This window comes from Podarcis vaucheri (genome assembly GCF_965113315.1).
Source record: "Podarcis vaucheri genome assembly, chromosome: 14".
In the NCBI taxonomy this organism is placed as follows: Eukaryota; Metazoa; Chordata; class Lepidosauria; order Squamata; family Lacertidae; genus Podarcis; species Podarcis vaucheri.
Genome location: NC_138752.1, coordinates 44,388,742 through 44,405,888, shown reverse-complemented (window position 1 = coordinate 44,405,888; position 17,147 = coordinate 44,388,742). Strand labels below are relative to the sequence as shown.

Sequence of the window (17,147 nt, the reverse complement as noted above, 5' to 3'; positions counted from 1 at the left end):
TCTTAGACCAAGGTAAAGTTCTCAAACCGGGACACTACTCTTTCCGGTTTTGCGGAGTTCGTAAACCGAATTGTTCATAAACAGGAGTGTTCTTAAACCGAGGTACCACTGTAATTTAAAACTGTTCTTGAGACATTTCATTCCGAATTATTCATTTCACTGGATGATGATAGCTGCATAGATACTCCCCCCCCTTAATGAAATATTTGAGAAACGCCCCCTCCCCACAAAGTACATGGGTATTGCCATTCGAATGGTGTGCATGCATCATGTCATGTGATTGATTACGCAGGGCGGGGCTTACCTGAGCTCCCCTCATATTTTAGTCAAGTTGGCACGCCTGGACGGGTGGGTGTCCTCCGCCCCCCCCCCAATAAATCCAGCCTATGCTAGGAGTAAGCAGTCCCACCATGGGCGTAGCCAGGAATTTTGTGGGGGGGGGCCAGCTTTTGCTTTTTTTTTTAAGGGAATCATAGTTGTTGAGGTTTTTTTTTTTAATGAAACCACCCCATAAAGAGGACATTACGGGGTGGGGGCAGGCTACTCAGGCTGAGACCCTATTAGCCCGCAGACTGTCTCGCCAGAGTGGTGCACGCTCTAGTTATCTCCTGCTTGGACTACTGCAATGCACTCTACGTGGGGCTACCTTTGAAGGTGACCTGGAAACTGCAACTAATCCAGAACGCGGCAGCTAGACCGGTGACTGGGAGTGGCTGCCGAGACCATATAACACTGGTCTTGAAAGACCTACATTGGGTCCCAGTACGTTTCCGAGCACCAGGCAGCCCTGTTTAGGGAAGCTTTTAATGTTTGACGTATTACAGTATTTTAATATTTTTTTGGAAGCTGCCCAGAGTGGCTGGGGAAGCCCAGCCAGATGGGCGGGATATAAATAATAAATTATTATTATTATTATTATTATTATTACTACTACTACTACGCCCATGAGTCCCACTGCATCCAATAGGCCTTTTAACCTCTGAGCTCGTTAGACTGGCGAGGGAGAATACGCCTCCTTTCGCTTATTTCAAAACGTGGCGGCCTGCCAGCCCTTGCCCCACCTCCGCCCTCCTCCTGCCCCTGAGCGGGGCGGCCCCCGCCAGGCTCTCACCCGGCCCTGGAACCCCCTCGGCCAGCTGCGTAAAGAGAGAGAGAGAGTGCGCGCGCGCACACACATGCATGCGCGCCGGGGCGTCTCCTTTAAGAGGGGGTTTCCCTGCGCCTGCCGGAGTCTCCGCCGTGTCTCCGCCGGGGGAGCCTCCTCTTCCCTCCTCCTCCTCCTCCTCCTCTTCTTCCTCGGCGTCACGTGAGCCCGAGTCTTGTGACTGGCCTGCGAGGAGCGAAGCACATTGCCGCGGCGGGCGCGCCGTGCAGCTCCGGAGTTGCGCGGGTGCGTTCCTGGCGCGGGTGGGCAGGATCCGTCCATGCCCAGGGGGCCAAGGGGGCTTGCTGCTGCTGCTGGAGCTGCCGGCTTAGCGGGGCGAGGCTGCCTTCCCTTCCCGCCCTCCCTCTCCACCCTCCGGGCACCGAGCCTGCCGTGCGCTCTCCGCCTCTACTCGGAGAGTTGCGCGCCCCTCCGCGCTCTCCCGCCTGCCTTGCGGGCTTCTCCTCGCGGCTGATCCCCCGGCGGGGGCGGCCAGGAGCAGCCTCCTCCTCCGCCGCCCTCCCCTTCGAGGATCATGGACAGCAAGCCCCTCCTCCAGGATAGACCCCCGGCTTACAGCCCTGCTAGCCAAGCGGGCGCCGGCTACGAGTACGGGCCGAACAGCTACGGGGCCATCCCGGCGCCCCAGCCCGGCTTCCAGCCGCCGCCGCCCTACACGTACCCCACCGGTCCTGGAGCTGGTAAGCCGGGAGAAAGGGAGGGGGCGGGCAAGGAGGATCTGGGTGTGGATTCTGCGGGAGGGGCGTTGAATGGAGAGGATCACCCCCTCTCCTGAACCTGTAGGAGTGAGGCAGGTTTCAGAGCACTGGGAGATGGGGGGCTGCAGCCCCACAAAAGGCACCGGGGGGCTCGCCTGTCTCCATCCACACTGCGCGCTGGCGGCCGCAGCAGACAGAGGTTTGGGGTGGGAGGGGTGTGGGGGAAGGCGGGTCACGTGGTCAGGGCAGGAGACTGGCTTGACCCTCCCGGCCCCTGGATGTTGGGAAAGGAGTGAGTCCCAGATACTGGGCGCCCAAGTCAGGCTAAGTGGGTAGTTCTTGCGATAGGAAACGCTGCTCTTGTTGCGTGTGTCAGCTGTCAAGCAGGAGAACTTTTGCAATGTCAAGAAGGGGAAAAGGGATTTCAGGGTTATGCAAATCACCCTCTTTGCCCTACACTTGAGGAAGTTTCCTGCCTTAAAAAACAAATAAATAAAAAGTTTGGGTTAGGAAACATTTTTCTTATTCTTGAATCAGTTGCACCTTATTTAAAAATAAAAGTACAGTGGTACCTCAGGTTAAGTACTTAATTCGTTCCGGAGGTCCGTTCTTAACCTGAAACTGTTCTTAACCTGAAGCACCACTTTAGCTAATGGGGCCTCCCGCTGCCGCCACGCCACCGGAGCACGATTTCTGTTCTCATCCTGAAGCAAAGTTCTTAACCCGAGGTACTATTTCTGGGTTAGCAGAGTCTGTAACCTGAAGCGTATGTAACCTGAAGCATATGTAACCCGAGGTACCACTATATGCAAGAGTGGGGACTCGTATACTGGTTCCCAGGAATGGTAGTTTTCTGTAGAAAGATTTATGTATTAAAGTAATATTCCACCCTCCCTCCCAAAGGAGCCCAGTGTGGCAAACACATCAGCCTTAAAACAATACAGTAAAAAGTGCCAGTTATTTCACAACATACTTTTCTAGATAATAATTTTAAGGCTTCAAATTTAAGATTTTAAACAGTCCAGAAACTGTTACACGAGAAGTAGGATTTCTTCCAGTTACTGTTAGAGCTCCCAAGCTAAACATTCCAAGGGTTGTTTTTATATTAAAAAAACAACAACCAAGCTGTATTTCCTGCCTTTAAAAGGCAGCTCAGAAAGGCTTGTCTGCTTTCCCTTTCTGTTTTCCCTCTTAAAAATTGGACAATGCAAAAATCCAGCCAGCCCGGCTACGCTGATTGAAAAGGCTTCCAAAACAGTTTAAACATTTAATATGATTTTTTTTGAATAAAAAGTTTAATACTGTCTGGGGGAATAGTAGATACAAAATCTATGTAATTTAGATACCTCCCACCCCCCTACATTAGAAATGTTTTGTTTTTAGCTCTTTACGTTGCACATATGCCAGAGCCTTGTGAGTTGCTGAGACTTGTTAAACAAAAGGAACCAGAGTTGGAAGGTTGTGAATTGAACTTGAGTCTCCCAGAATTGAGTCTTGAGTCTTCCTAAGAAACTGCGTTGTTTAGGGCAGATTCCGAATTACGATTGCCTTTTCTATGGTGGTAGAATTCCACTCACCCTCTCTCAGTAAGGCCTTGTTATGGTTTAGTCGTCCAACAATTCTAGAGAACTCTTCGAATTATAGAATCCTCTGGGGGTCCAGATTCCGCTGGACTAGAACTCCCACCAGCCCTGTCCATTGGCCATACTGGTTGAGGTTGATGGGAGTGGGAGTCTTAACAGGCTCACGGGTTCCCACTACCTCTGATCCCCCTTACCATTGGTTCCTGGTCATGATGGCTGCACTGAAACTCTGGGTTCAGAAGCAGCATATTTATTATTTTTAGCAGGGATGAGGAACCTCAGGTCCAGGGGCCAAATGCGGCCTTCCCAGCCTGTCGCGGACTGGGTTGGACGCAGAGGAATGGTGGGAGGAACCAACTAGGGAACAAGAAGGCCCAGAGCCCGGGGTGTGGTGGTGGGACAGCAATGAGTGGTCAGAGGGAGAAGAGGGAGATGATAGGGTTGATGGGAGTTGTAGTCTACAATGTCCGGAGGGCCACTGGTTTTTAAAAGTCCCTAAAATGGCAGAGATAATACAGTTTGGTGTGGAGCGGGCTATTTAGCTGGCTTGCATTTCTTTTTCTTTTTATACTTTTATTTATAGTTTCCGTTTATATACATTTCAATAGTTTAACAATAGTTGTAACATTTCAAACCTCGGCTTCCTCCTCTTTCTGCGATTCCTTAAATTTATTTTTATCATTTCCTGCACATTCTAAATTAACGTACTGTTTTATTCATCTATTTTAATTATATATTATTTTGAAACTGCAGGTTATTACAGTAACCCTGCCAATGTCTTTATCTGTTTACAACTTGTTTGTAACTATTCAATAAACCATTTCCATTCTTTTACATAAAGTTTATTTTCTTGATTTTTTATTCTTCCGGTAAGTTTTGCCATTTCTGCATAGTCCATAAGTTTTTGTATCCCTTCTTCTCTCATTAGGACTTCTTTCCATTTTGGGGCATGTAGCATTCTTGCAGCTGTAGTTGCATACATAAATAAATTTAGTCATGCTGGCCACATGACCCAGAAAGCTGTCTGCGGACAAATGCCGGCTCCCTTGGCCTGAAAGCAAGATGTGCGCCACAACCCCATAGTTGCCTTTGACTGGACTTAATCGTCCAGGGGTCCTTTACCTGCCTTTTACCTTTACATCTATAATTCCCAAGAGAAAAGCTTCTGGGTTTTTTTAAAACAAATGCTATCTTAAACATCTTTTTCAATTCATTATATATCATTTCCCAGTAAGCTTTAACAAGACAACCACATATGATAAATAGTACCTTTCTCTTTGCATTTCCAACACTTATTCGACTTCTATTTTTACATTTTTGCCAATCTACTAGGTGTTAGATACCATCTATATAACACTTTCATGTAATTTTCTCTTATACCATAACATGCTGTAAATTTTATATCCATATTCCACAATTGATCCCATGCTTCCATATTTATATTATAACCAATATTTATTGCCCAGTGTACCATTGAAGATTTTATTTGCTCATCCTTTGTCTCCCATTACATTCTAACAGGTCTCTCTCCAATTGTGACATTTGTTCACCAAACCCTCGTTTCCTGTCTTTCTTAATCATAATCTTTTTCTTTACTGCTATGGCTTCTAATGGTGAGAGCCAAAGTGGTGTTTTTGTCTCCAATAAATTTTTATATTTATCCCATAGTCTACATGAATTTTCCCTAATTATATAGTTTGTAAATCCTTTATGTACATTCATCTTTTCATACCACAAATAAGCATGCCAACCAAAAATATTATGACCTTCTAAGTCTAAAATATGCGTATTTTTCAATGTCAACCATTCCTTCAACCAGCACAGACAAGATGCTTCATAATATAATCTCATATCCAGGAGGGGAAAAGCTCCTCTCTCTTTTGCATCTATCAATATTTTATATTTTATTCTTGGCTTTTCCCCTTGAGCTGGCTTGCATTTCTTGCGAACTACAACATTCTTCAAAGCGGTAAAATGAGGAACCACTTTGATGCTGAAGTGTTTCTTGGAGTTGGGGACGTGACCCCAGAAAGGTGATGTCACAGGCATCGCCTAGTAGGTTCTTGTGAAACTTGCGATTGCAGACAGGATCCATTCCAGAGCTCCGGCTGGATCCCGAGGTTTCCGCAACTGGAGGTGCCGCTTCTGCGCATGCGCGTGGTGCGTAGAGCGCTTCTGTGCATGCGGCAAAACCCAGAAGAATACTTCTGGGTTTGCCGGTTTCGCAACCCGAAGTTTATGTTACCCGAGCGTAAGCCGAGATTCTACTGTACTCGCTGGGGGAGTGGGGAATGTATTCAGCCCCAACCTCTCTCCACAAAGCACAACATATCAGGCTTGCGTGCCTGTAAGAAGCATTTTTTCCTTGATGGAAATATCAGCTTCAAGGAAAGGTTATCTTGTTCCCTTGCAACAAGTCATAGCCACAGTAAAAAATAGCCCAGGAAAGGGTGCTTTGGGACAAAAATTCCAATTCGAGTTCAAAGGGTGATGAGCTCATGCTTCTTTAGTAACCCTATGGGGAGTTCAGCTTGCGGTTAAGGAGGATGGATGGATGCGAAAAACGTTCTGGAACCCGAGTGACCTGAGAACTGAGGGCTGCCCACTCCCTTCTGGGGGGCCGCATGCTACTGTGGGTGGGGTCAGAGGCAAGAGTGGGTTGAGCAACGAATGTCTACCTTTGTACAGGCAAGGAAGAGGCGTTAGCAGAGTACAGGGGGCACGGTCCAGTCAGGCAAAGTGACCTGAATGGCTTGGAGCGATCTCTGCAGAGAGAGATAGCGACTGTTAAACCATTCAGAGTACAGAGCACTTAATCTGTTCCAGAAGTCCGTTCTAAAACCAAAGCGTACTAAAACCAAGGTGCGCTTTCCCATAGAAAGTAATGCAAAAGGGATTAATCCGTTCCAGACTTCAACCCCTAAAACAGAAATTTAACATGAATTTTACTACCTCTATGGTTGTTCTGTTAATGGTTCTCTTGGCTTTGCAGCTTTTATCCATTTCTGCAGTCACACAATTAATCAGTAGCTGAACTGCGTTCTAAGCAGTCACAAAAACAAAATTAACAGAAAAAGCCACGCAAACAAAAACGCAAAAAAGGCAAAAACAAAAGCTCCAAATATCTAATCGGAAGCAGGGTACTCAAATCAGAAACGGAAAACTCAAACAGGAAGAGGAACACTCTAATCAGAAGCGGAGGACTAAAAAACGAGTATGTTCGGCTTCCGAAAAAAAGTTCACAAACCAGAACAGTCACTTGCAAGTTTGCAGCGTTTGGGTTCCAAGTTGTTCGAGAACTAAGCTGTTCGAACACCAAGATACGACTGTATTGCCACTCTGCCATATTTGACAGGCAGGCGGGGCCAAAACAGCCTCACTGGCCAAATGGATCCCCCTGGTGGGCCTAGTTAGGCCTGTGGATTGAAGGTTCCTCACCCCTCCTTTAAATAAAATAAATCTTTCCAATAGTGAACTTGGGTGGTGTGGTAGTCAAAACTGAGGGGAGCTGGCAAAGAGGCGTGAGGGAATCCTGAGGCTTTCAAAAACCTAACTTTTAAAAAGTTATTCCAAAGAGGGCATGAAGGGCGGTATATGAATTTAATAAACACTCCATTAACACCACAGTAAGGACTGAACGTGTGCCATGCCTATGGAGGGCAGAGCAGGCTTCCCCAACCCGGTGCCCTCTGGATGTTGTTGGGCTCCAAATTCCAATCCACCCCAGGTGGTGGTCAAACAAGATGGAAGTTGTAGTCCAGCAAACATCTGGAGGGCCACAGATCTCGGCTCCCAATGTAGAGCGATGCTGATAATTAACCTCCATTGGGGGGGGGTTATTTGGGAGTCACAGTGGGTAAACGAGTTTAATTCCAGGTAGCCCCACATGTTGATGGCAATGTCTGATGGCCACGTGAAAAGCCCCAGGGCTGGGTGTGTGAGTAGTTGAGTAGTGACACCTGTGGCACAGCCATCTTGCCTGTGAGATCCTGGCTGCGTGATGTTTTTTAAGCAGGAGGAGGTGGGCTGTTTCTTTAATTATTATAAAGCACTTATCCATTTTCTTGGCTGGGAACTGGGACCCTTGGCGGAGTTCTCAAACTGTAGGTTTTCTTTTGCCATTTCCGTGGTGCTAAAGTATGCTCTTTGAAGTTAATAATTAGCCGAGTGTACGTCCGTAGGCCTGAAAACGGAGGAGAACTGAAACCTAGGAACAGTTTGCTATTGCATATGGTGAATATTAAGTCTTATATGGAATACTTTGTCCCAGTTCCATCTTGATGAGTGCATGAGAGCGTGAGTGAGTGCCAGGAAGCACGTGAGAGAGAAAGAGGGAGAAAGAATGAATCCACAAAAATACCAATCCATAAAGATTTATCAGCTATGTGGTCACTTGGAAACAAGGCAGGGGGAGAGCCCCACTGTCCTATTTATTGCCTGTGTTAACACAGATCTGTCCTTCACTTTCCCCACCCTTGGCTCATTTAATCATTTTGGAAAGCTCACTTTTTTCAGTAATAAAAACACTCTGCATTCAGACATCACACCGAACCATAGTTTATTTTTTGACAGTAATATTTAATATTACTAGTAGTAATTAAACACAATGTGCAGTACTTCTCACATGTTATAAGTTACCTTATTTAGTTTATGTAATATACAGCGTCAGTTTATATAAATATTTTTATTTCATTTTCATTTTATTGGATAGTGAGAACACGGGGAGATTAATTATGGTTATGAAATAAAAGAGTGAAGATTGGGTGCAGCAACGGGATGATTTTTTTTTTAAAAAAAAACCAACTACCACCAGAAATGGGACGGGAAGTCAGTATGTATTGGAATTTTATGTGAAATTTTTGGAAATTTAATAAAATATATATTTTTTAAAAAGTGTTAGCGTTCAGAAGGCATGGGGTGAACTGTAGAGCAGCATTCAGAAAATGCTTAGCAATTTCTGTAACTACAATAGATAAGAGAATTCAAGAGAGGTATGTCTCTACATGCAAACAGTTTCTGTTTGCTTAAAGTCTCTGTACAGTCTCTTTTTGCATGCTCTCCCCCCCCATTAAAAAAATCAGCTGACTTCTCCCCTGAGCAAACAAAAATGTGACTTGACCCGAATCCAGACACTGGAAGAGTAATGTTCCCAAGAAAAAAAGAGGATTCTCCTTTAACTTTTGCAACCACAGCGCTAGTGTTCCCTGTGTCTGGCAACACTATAGTGAGGGTAGCCATCTTATGGGTCCCAAACCCTCAGTGAGTTAGGGACGTCGCCTGCATGCGAAGACATGCGCTGGTGGATTGAGCAGATGAGACCAATAGTGGGTCCAATGGTCAAGAAGGCAGTTTTCACACATTCTGTGTAGAGGGGAAGATGGAACTTGTCTACCTGGGAAGGAGCCCATCTAGGAGAAGGAAAACTCTGATCCTAAATCTCCACTGTTTTGGTGGAGTATCTTCAGGAGAAGAAAAGGCTAGGGAGTGTCTTCTTCTTTGGCGATCACCCATAGCCGAGTAAGATTGTCTTCCATAAACATGGTTTTAACAATGAGTCTGTAAGTGACTGTGGAGGCCAATTCTGGATCCACACGTCCTTCCACAGTGGGGACATTGGTTTCTGGGTGGGAGTTGATCACGGTGTGGATTTGCCAAGCATGCCTTCCTCTTAGTATGTTTCTCCCTTGCGTCCTGAGTTTGAGTGTCTTCAAAGGCCATATATCTTTGGTAAAGGCTGGTCTCCAGTTGGAGCGCTTGCAGGCAAGTGTTTCCCAATTGTTGGTGTTTATACTACATTTTTAAGATTTGCCTTGAGACAGTCTTTAAACCTCTCTTGTTGACCACCAGCATTACGCTTTCCATTACACTAGGGAGTGTAAGCCCTACACAAAGCCAGAGTGAGGTCTCTAAGATGGTTTGATGGTACCTTGTGTGCCTCCTCATGGCAACTCCTGGTGCCAAACGTCTTGGTCTGCTTCCCTTTAGGCCACATCAGTGAGGCTCAGAGGGGTGGGTGGGTCTTGTCATCTGGGCAGCCCAGGACCTCCATACATACTGCCCAAGTTTGCACCCCGGAGAGGTCACTTTGGTGCGGCTAACACAGCGGTTTGACTTCACCCCCGGAGACACACTCCATTGCCTCTCAAGGCAGACGGATATTGACAACTATGGCCTCGCCTCTTAATTTCCAAAATGTTTTAAAAGCAACTTAACATGCTCCTTTTCTGCTTCTTCCCCCACCAGGATATGTTGTGCCTTCGGGTCCACCGGCGCATAACTACCCCAACACCACGTACACGATAATCCAGCAACCTCCCACCACGTCCGTCGTTGTCGTTGGCGGCTGCCCAGCTTGCAGGTATAATGACCGTTCTCATTTCTGTTACACCTCTTCTCTCTTTTTAAGTCCGGCCTCTTAAAAATCCATGTGAAACTGGAGTGGGGAGGCTTGCAGCAAGAGAGATTAGAGTCTCTTCCCCTTCATTTTTTTTAAAATGAAAAAGTAGCATTCTTCTTGTCAGGAAATGGCTGCTGTGCGGGTGCGGCAGAACACAAAATGGCTGCTCCCAGGGTTCCTTGGACAGATCCTTCTATTGGACAACAGACTTGTGTATGCTGTGTGGCTTGTCCTGTTTTCCAGTAACTAGCCTCCTGCCCTCAGGTGGCAGTGGAAGATTTTTGCCTTTCACCAGTGTTGATATAAGATGCAACAGCCCACACAATCTGCTTCCATACATGTTGTAGGCCCCAGGTTTCGGAAAAACCTCCTCCTGCAGTGGCCCTTTTGGGAGTTAAGATCAGCCAAGCAGACCCTCTTGGTAGTTCTTACCTCCCTCAGAAGTTTGGTAGGTGGTGACCTGAGAGAAGGCATTCTCTGCAGCAGCTCCTAGTTCTTGAATTTCTCTTCCTCACCCCGAGGTGTGCCTGGCACTCTCACTATACAGCTGAAGATGTGCCTCTTTATGCTGGCCTTTGGGACCTGAGCTGTATATTTTTTGGACCCACTCCAGTTGTGATCATAACTCTTTTAATAAATACAGGTGCTAAGTGCAATAGTATTATTATAACAGTAGTTCGTTTTGCTCCAGACAGCAAATAATCCTTTCTCTCAGGGGAGCGAAATGTCTCAGACCAGGCAAGTACATCACTAGACTTTGATGGTTCCCCAACCATTGGCCAAATTGACTGGGGCTGGTGGGAGTTTTATCCCAGCACCCACAAGCCCCCCCACCCTTGCCTGGACCAAGATGTCGAAGCTGCTGAGTAAGGAGAAGCTTGCACCAGTCAAGTCCTTCGCCAGCGGATTCCACGTTGCAAAGATCATGACTTTAATTGGCTTATTCGTTAGCAGCGTTGAAAAGCAAGGTCAGGGTGTTTTTCGAGACTAAAGGCAAAAGGCCAAGCACGCCTGGAGTATCCAGCCTAGTGATAAACTGACCACTTTGTTTTTTATTGTAGTATTCCTTTTTTTCAAACCTACTTTCTGACTTTATGTTGTCCACTGAAGGATGTGTTATTAGTTTCCAGGTTGGAAAAAATCTTTTGCATCCCCCTTAACCCAGAAAATGGCAGGAGTAACATGACAAAATTCAAGGCAGCATCCTGGACTGAAGTTTTTCCGTGTTATTTTTTGGGGGGAGCAGAAGCAGGCATGTGTGGAAATGGATGCCCAACGTTGCCCAATGAAGTTTGTTGTTCTTTCACACCATGCCCGCTGGCGTGAATGAAATGCCAGTGTCTTGGCCAGAAAGCCACAGTCCCATAACACAACAGGTAGTGTGGTGTGAAAAGAACATTAGAAAACAGGACAGAGGTGCTAGCATTATAATCAGGAAAACAGACACAGTATATCCCTATGTCTGAATGCGCCACAGGTGCAAAATGCCTGACGGGCCGTGAAATATTCTGGGGGGACAGACTCGCAGCTGACATTGTTTTATGATTATTCAGATCAAAGTAAAAGGGAATTTGGAGAGGAACACGAAATGTTGAATGATCAGGAAGTATCAAGTGTCAGGAAGTATCAAGAGGGTTCACAAGTGTCATGAGATGAGCTTTGTGGAGCCAGAGGGTGGGAAACTTGTTTACCCCTCAGATATTGCTGGACTCAAACTCCCATCATCTGGGGTTTTTGGACATGCTGGCTGGGCCTGATGATGGGAGTTGGCTTCCAACAGCACAGGCTGGGAAACAGATTTCTCACCCCTGTTGTAGAGAAGGCATCTCTTTTTCCCTTGTGGCTGTAAGGAGTAAAGAGGTGAAGAGGAGAGGGCTGTTGTTGATCACTAGCCATGATGGCTGAGAACAGGATGCTAGACTAACCAGATAGGCCATTGGAAGCTGCTTTATACAGAGTCAGGCCATTGGTCCATCTAGCTCATCACTGTCAACACGGACAGGTGGTGCGGCTCTGCAAGATTTCAGACAAGGTTCTGTCCCAGGTGCTCCCTGGAGATGCTCAGAACTGAACCTAGGACTTTCTAAATGCAAAGCTGATGTTCTGCCTCAGAGCCACAGCTGCTCCCCAGCCCACAGGGACAGCAGGAGGAGGGAAACCTGAAACAGATGGAGTGATTGAAGAAAGAGGGGAAAGGGAGTAGGCCCCCACCCAGTGCCAGCCAGAGGAAGCTGGCCCATTGGGGCAAGTGGGGCGCTGCCAACCCTCACCTGTCTGCTGCCTTGCCTACTTCCTGTCCAAGAAGTGGCACTCCTCCTTAGTGTTGCTTTTGTGGAATTCAGCAAGGGAGGGGACAGAACTAGAATTAGTTGCCTCTGCCTGCTATTGGCTTTGCTTGGGCTCCTTGCCTTCTGTCCTGCCAGCCTCTATGGGCATCATCCTCCCTGGCCGCCAGCATGTGGCCCCTGACGGATCTCTCCCCCCCCCATCCTCCCTGGAATGCAGTCCTTGATAGAAAAGATTCCCCTCTTTCGGTATGGGAGATGCTAACTCTGAGAACTTTGTCACTGGCTTGGCAAAGGGGCAATGACATTTGACCAAAGGTGTTGCGGACAACTATTTAATAAATCCTAATAGTTCATCAAGCAGCAGCAGCAGCCAGGCAGCTCAAGTGAGGGCCCCTGCTTGTGGTATAAATAAACGCTGCCTATTTTTAGAGCCTCTGGGAGTGGCGTGGCTTTAAGCCACAGGAAAGCTGCTTAAGTTCTCCAGGCAAACTCTTACTTTATAGCTAAGATTAGCCTGTCTTTAAATGAAGCCTGTTACTGTCCCCTTCCTGGCTTCCCCTTCCTTCATTATCTGATCTTAAGAGGTAACTCCCATGTAGGAAACAGTGTGTTATTTGTGTTTCCAAAACTCTACATGGGTAGCAGTGAGCTAAGGCAGTATCCTGACTCCTGCCCTGCCCATGGAGACAGGCACTAACTTGGAGGATAAGGCTATCAAGGGCTACTAGCCATGTTGGCTATAGGCTCTGCCTCCACAGTCAGAGGAGGGAGGGTTATTGTGCTCAGATCCTGCTTGAGGGACATCTTGTTGGCCAATGAGAACAGGATGCTGGACTAGAATCCAGCAGGGCTCTTCTTGTGCAAGACAGAAATCTCCATTGAGGCAGAGAAAAGATGCACGCTCAGCAAGAGGTAATGAGTCACGGCCGCTGCTGTGTTCAGGCTAGATGGCAGGAAACGGGAGCTAGCTGGACTGGAAGCAGTGGTCTTGAGTTGAAACAGTCCACGATCAGGGCAAGGAGGTCAGAACTGCATGGAAGCAGCAGAGCAGTCCCAATGGGTTGGCACACCCACACACCCAGCTTTTGAAGATGAGAAAAGTGTGCTTGCTCCTGCAGTGTGCAGATGCTCATTGCAACTGTTCCCAGCGGCAGAAGCGTCTCTGGGTCCTGGGTGAGTTGGCAGTGTCCTCCTCTTCGGATCGTGGTCCCTCCACCTCAAATGATGGGCTGATGCCTTTCCTGGATCCTGTTGCTGTGCAACAGGGAGATGGGAGTTCTGTTTCCCCAGCTGGCAGAGTCACATCCTGGAAGGGGGAGGCACCCACCTCCAGCCTCTGTTCTTGGGACTTAGCCCCCTCCTTTATGCTTCCTCCTGTATCCTCTCCTTGCCCGTCTCAGCCTGCTTCTCTACTGGTGGCACCTTGAGATTCAAGACAGGCAGGACAAGGAGTGGGGAGGAAATGTTCAGCCTACAATTAAGCAGTGGGAACGCTGCAAACAACTACCAAACACAGTGTTCATTGGGCAGCACCCTCAGGCTTCATGTCTAGCCCTTGGCAACCTGATGAGCTCCAGATATTTGGTCTGCAAATCCAGCGAGCCCTGGCTAGCCTGGTTGTGGCATGCTGGAGCTGTTGGGTTGCGGCTGGTGGGAATTGCAAGAATAATTCTATTGGCTTCACAAAGTGAATATACCCATACTTGGTCTAAAATACCTGTCAGGGAACTGACATCGGAGGGAGAGGCGAAGGGGAGGCTCCCAGATGATGCTGGCGAAGGACCCAGCAGCAGGGGGAGAAACAGCTCAGTAGAGGGGGAAGCCAATCAGCGCAACACCAGGGATAAAGGGGGGCAGACGGGGGAATTGGAGAGGGCTCCAGGACTCTTCACTGGACATCAGTGAGGAGAGCCCAGGTCCTCCGCTACCCACGCCTTCCCTGCGCAGAAGACTCCCGCGCAGTGAGAGGAGGAGGAGACTGGGTGTCAAACAACTTTTATGTTGGAAGAGGTTCAAGAAACGCCCACTGACGGATTCTGCCAGTGACTGAGGCAGCCGCGATGAGAAGGGGCTGTGCAGTCAGAAAGGTTTAACAAGGCAAATTAACCGTGAAAGGCACCAGCTTACGCACGAGTAACTCATACCTATTACAATACCCATACTTGAAACTCTGAAAAACCACAAAATGACTGGGTTACACCGCAAGAAAAGCTTTCCTAAACAAAAATGTATCCAGTAGGCACTGAAACATAATCACACTAGGCTTCTGTCTCATTTTTGGCTTGCAGTTGATTCCAGAGAGCTGGCGCTGCAACACTAAATGCCTGGTTTCCAGTACATACTTTAAGTCAGTGAGGGGAAGGGGACCTCATGGGCACCAGGGAAGGCCTCTCTGGGCACATCTGGACCCACAGGTACCACGTTGGTGAGCTACACCTAAAATTAGCATGGGCAGATTTTATATGAATCTGTGTCCCCCTTTTTTTGGTGTGATGCAAAGGAGCAATGCAGCCTGTTAGGGTCTAGGACAAGGGCAGGGATCCTTTTTCAGCCCGAGGGCCGCATTCCCTTCTGGGGGGCCACGTCCCTATGGTAGGCAGAGCTTGAGACAAAAGTGGGTAGAGCAGATAAACTTTCCCTTTTCCGAACCGTAACCTGGGGTAAAATCCTAAAAAAAGGCTCACAACTTTAATCCTAAAAAAAGATAACAACTTTGGTCGGCCCTCACAGCCCTTCGCGTCATCACATCTGGCCCTCTTTGAAAAAGGCTTGGACACCATAGACCTTCCACCTGCCGCTTGTTCTCCCAGCGCTCCCCCCCCCCCGTGTCTCTTTTGTCAACTGTGTGCCATTGTTCTGTGTAGCTTGCTCTTTTCATCACTGGAGAAATGGCAAGAGTCCATTGCTGGCAACTGGCCCCTGCTGAAACACATTTGCATCTGCATTTCAAGGTCACTCCAGTTCCCTTTCTTTTTCTTTTTGGCTTTTCTTGCACATGTGATTGCCAAAGGACGCCCACTGTTTTCGTGAAATCAACACTGCTCCACTTCTGCTCTTGAGAAAACTTGGCAGAAAACTTGTGACTTTTACCCAGAGTAAAAATGCTGAGGCTATCTCTTTCCCCATCTGAGTGGATTCTGAGTGCCTAGAACTCTCCCTTGCCCCCCACTATGAAAATCCAGCAACCCCCCCCCCCCCGAGGGATCTGTTTCTCCTGAGACATCAGTGAAGGATGAGCTTTCTGTGTGATTGAAGGAATCTCACACGGCTCTTAAGAACGGCTTTGGAAAAACTCTCTCTAGGAGAGGTGACCTCCATTGGACTGGGAAGCAAACGAAGAAGTTGCCAAAGGAAATAAGCTCATTTGTTGGTGCAGATGAGAAGCCTCTCTCCACGTTTGTCGCACATATTACGTAATGGGCTATTTGGGGACAATTGCCACATCTCTTTTCTTCTCTGTCTCCCATCCTAACGTTAAACATGCAGAGTAAGCCTTGGTAATGTCTGACTGTCCATGAATTGCTTCTAGTCATGTCTGGAAGGGCGTTTCTTCAAAACATCTGGTCTGGACCAAAACAAGGGAGACCTTTTATCTCAGTTTCAAAAGCTATTGAATGCTAAGTCATCACAGGGCCTCTTGGCTAAAATACAGTGTTGTTTCGTAAGGGGAGGGAGAATGGGAATTCAAAAGCAATTTTTAAAAAAGTGCTGCATTACTGTAGTCCATTAACGTTTCTGACTTCAAAAAATAAAATTTTAAACCAAAGGGTTTAAACACATATTTTTAAAAACTTGATTCTTTAGGTTTTATTTTGATTTGTATTGAAGGTTTTATCTGTTTTAAAATGTGCTGTAAGTCAGTGCTTTTCAAAGCTGGCCAATGTGGTGGACTGGCAAATCCCCCACCTCCAATGTCCCATGGACTGGTACCATATTTGGTCTCTGAAGCATCCCAGCCAACCTGGACTGCGGTGGAGTTGTCAGGGACTAACAGCTAGTGGACCACCACTTTGAGTAGCGCTGTTTTAAGTTAGAATTGTACCTTGGTTCTCAAACGCCTTGGTACTTGTACATTTTGGCTCCTGAACAGCGCAAAACTGGAAGTGTTCCAGTTTGCGAACATTTTTTGGAAGCTGAATGTCCGAAGCTGCTTCTGATTGAGTGCAGGAAGCTCCTGCAGCCACTTGGAAGCCACACTTTGGTTTTTGAAAGTTGAATGGACCTCCGGAATGGATTACCATCGTACCTTGGCTCTCGAATGTATTTGTTAAGCAAAGGTCTTTGTGTAGCTAAAAATTCAAAAATAAGTTGTGAGCTAGCTTTGAAGATGAGTGTGTGGAAAGCAACTTGTTAGGGATAGTTTATTCGAAAACATATTTCCATAATCTAAGAGACATTAAAAAAGTGCATGGAAGCTTTATAGACTGTATTGCTGCAAGAGACCAATCTTCAGAAAGTTTGTCATTCTGTCAAGCTTGGTGCTCATTTTATACATTTTCTTTTTAAAGCGCAATTATAGCAACTTACTTTTTCCTCTCTTGCAGAGTTGGTGTATTGGAAGACACATTCACCTGTCTCGGTGTCTTTTGTGCCATCATGTTCTTTCCTATTGGAATTCTCTTCTGTCTTGCATTGAGGCAACGAAGATGTCCTAACTGCGGTGCAACGTTTGGTTAAGGGATCAACACAAATAGGCTTTTTGGAAGCTGTAACTATTGTAGTACCTTTTTTCTAATGTAAATGTCATGTACAATCAAGTTTATGCTTCAGAGATGATTTTGTAAAAGTGTGATGAAATTAGTCTGTCTCTTTCTCTTCTCTTGCATGCGAAACTGATCTATGAGCATATGTGTGTAAGACACAAATCCACCCCACCCCCGGATTTCTGTTTAAAATGCACCTTTTGGAAATTTAAATAAAAGTGGGTTTTTGCAACTTCACTGGGGCCCAGCTCTTTCTTCTAAAGAGAATTAAAATTTAGTAACGCCAGTGCAAACCACCACAAGCTAAGGTAGG

The 17,147-nt window shown here is 46.8% G+C and overlaps 1 protein-coding gene and 1 long non-coding RNA gene across 2 annotated transcripts; one reads left to right on the top strand and one right to left on the bottom strand.

Annotated features, from left to right (window-relative positions):
• Positions 1-1,209: 1,209 nt before the first annotated feature.
• Positions 1,210-17,071, top strand: BRI3 (brain protein I3). Its single transcript, XM_082199965.1, has 3 exons — positions 1,210-1,845; positions 9,690-9,804; positions 16,676-17,071. Exons 1-3 carry the CDS (start codon positions 1,680-1,682, stop codon positions 16,806-16,808), a joined length of 414 nt encoding a protein of 137 aa, XP_082056091.1. The 5' UTR covers positions 1,210-1,679; the 3' UTR covers positions 16,809-17,071.
• Positions 10,130-14,622, bottom strand: LOC309519175. The gene is made up of 2 exons (XR_014213722.1): positions 14,288-14,622; positions 10,130-13,848 (listed from the first exon to the last, which is right to left on the bottom strand). It is a non-coding gene; the product is annotated as an uncharacterized lncRNA (long non-coding RNA).
• Positions 17,072-17,147: the final 76 nt, after the last annotated feature.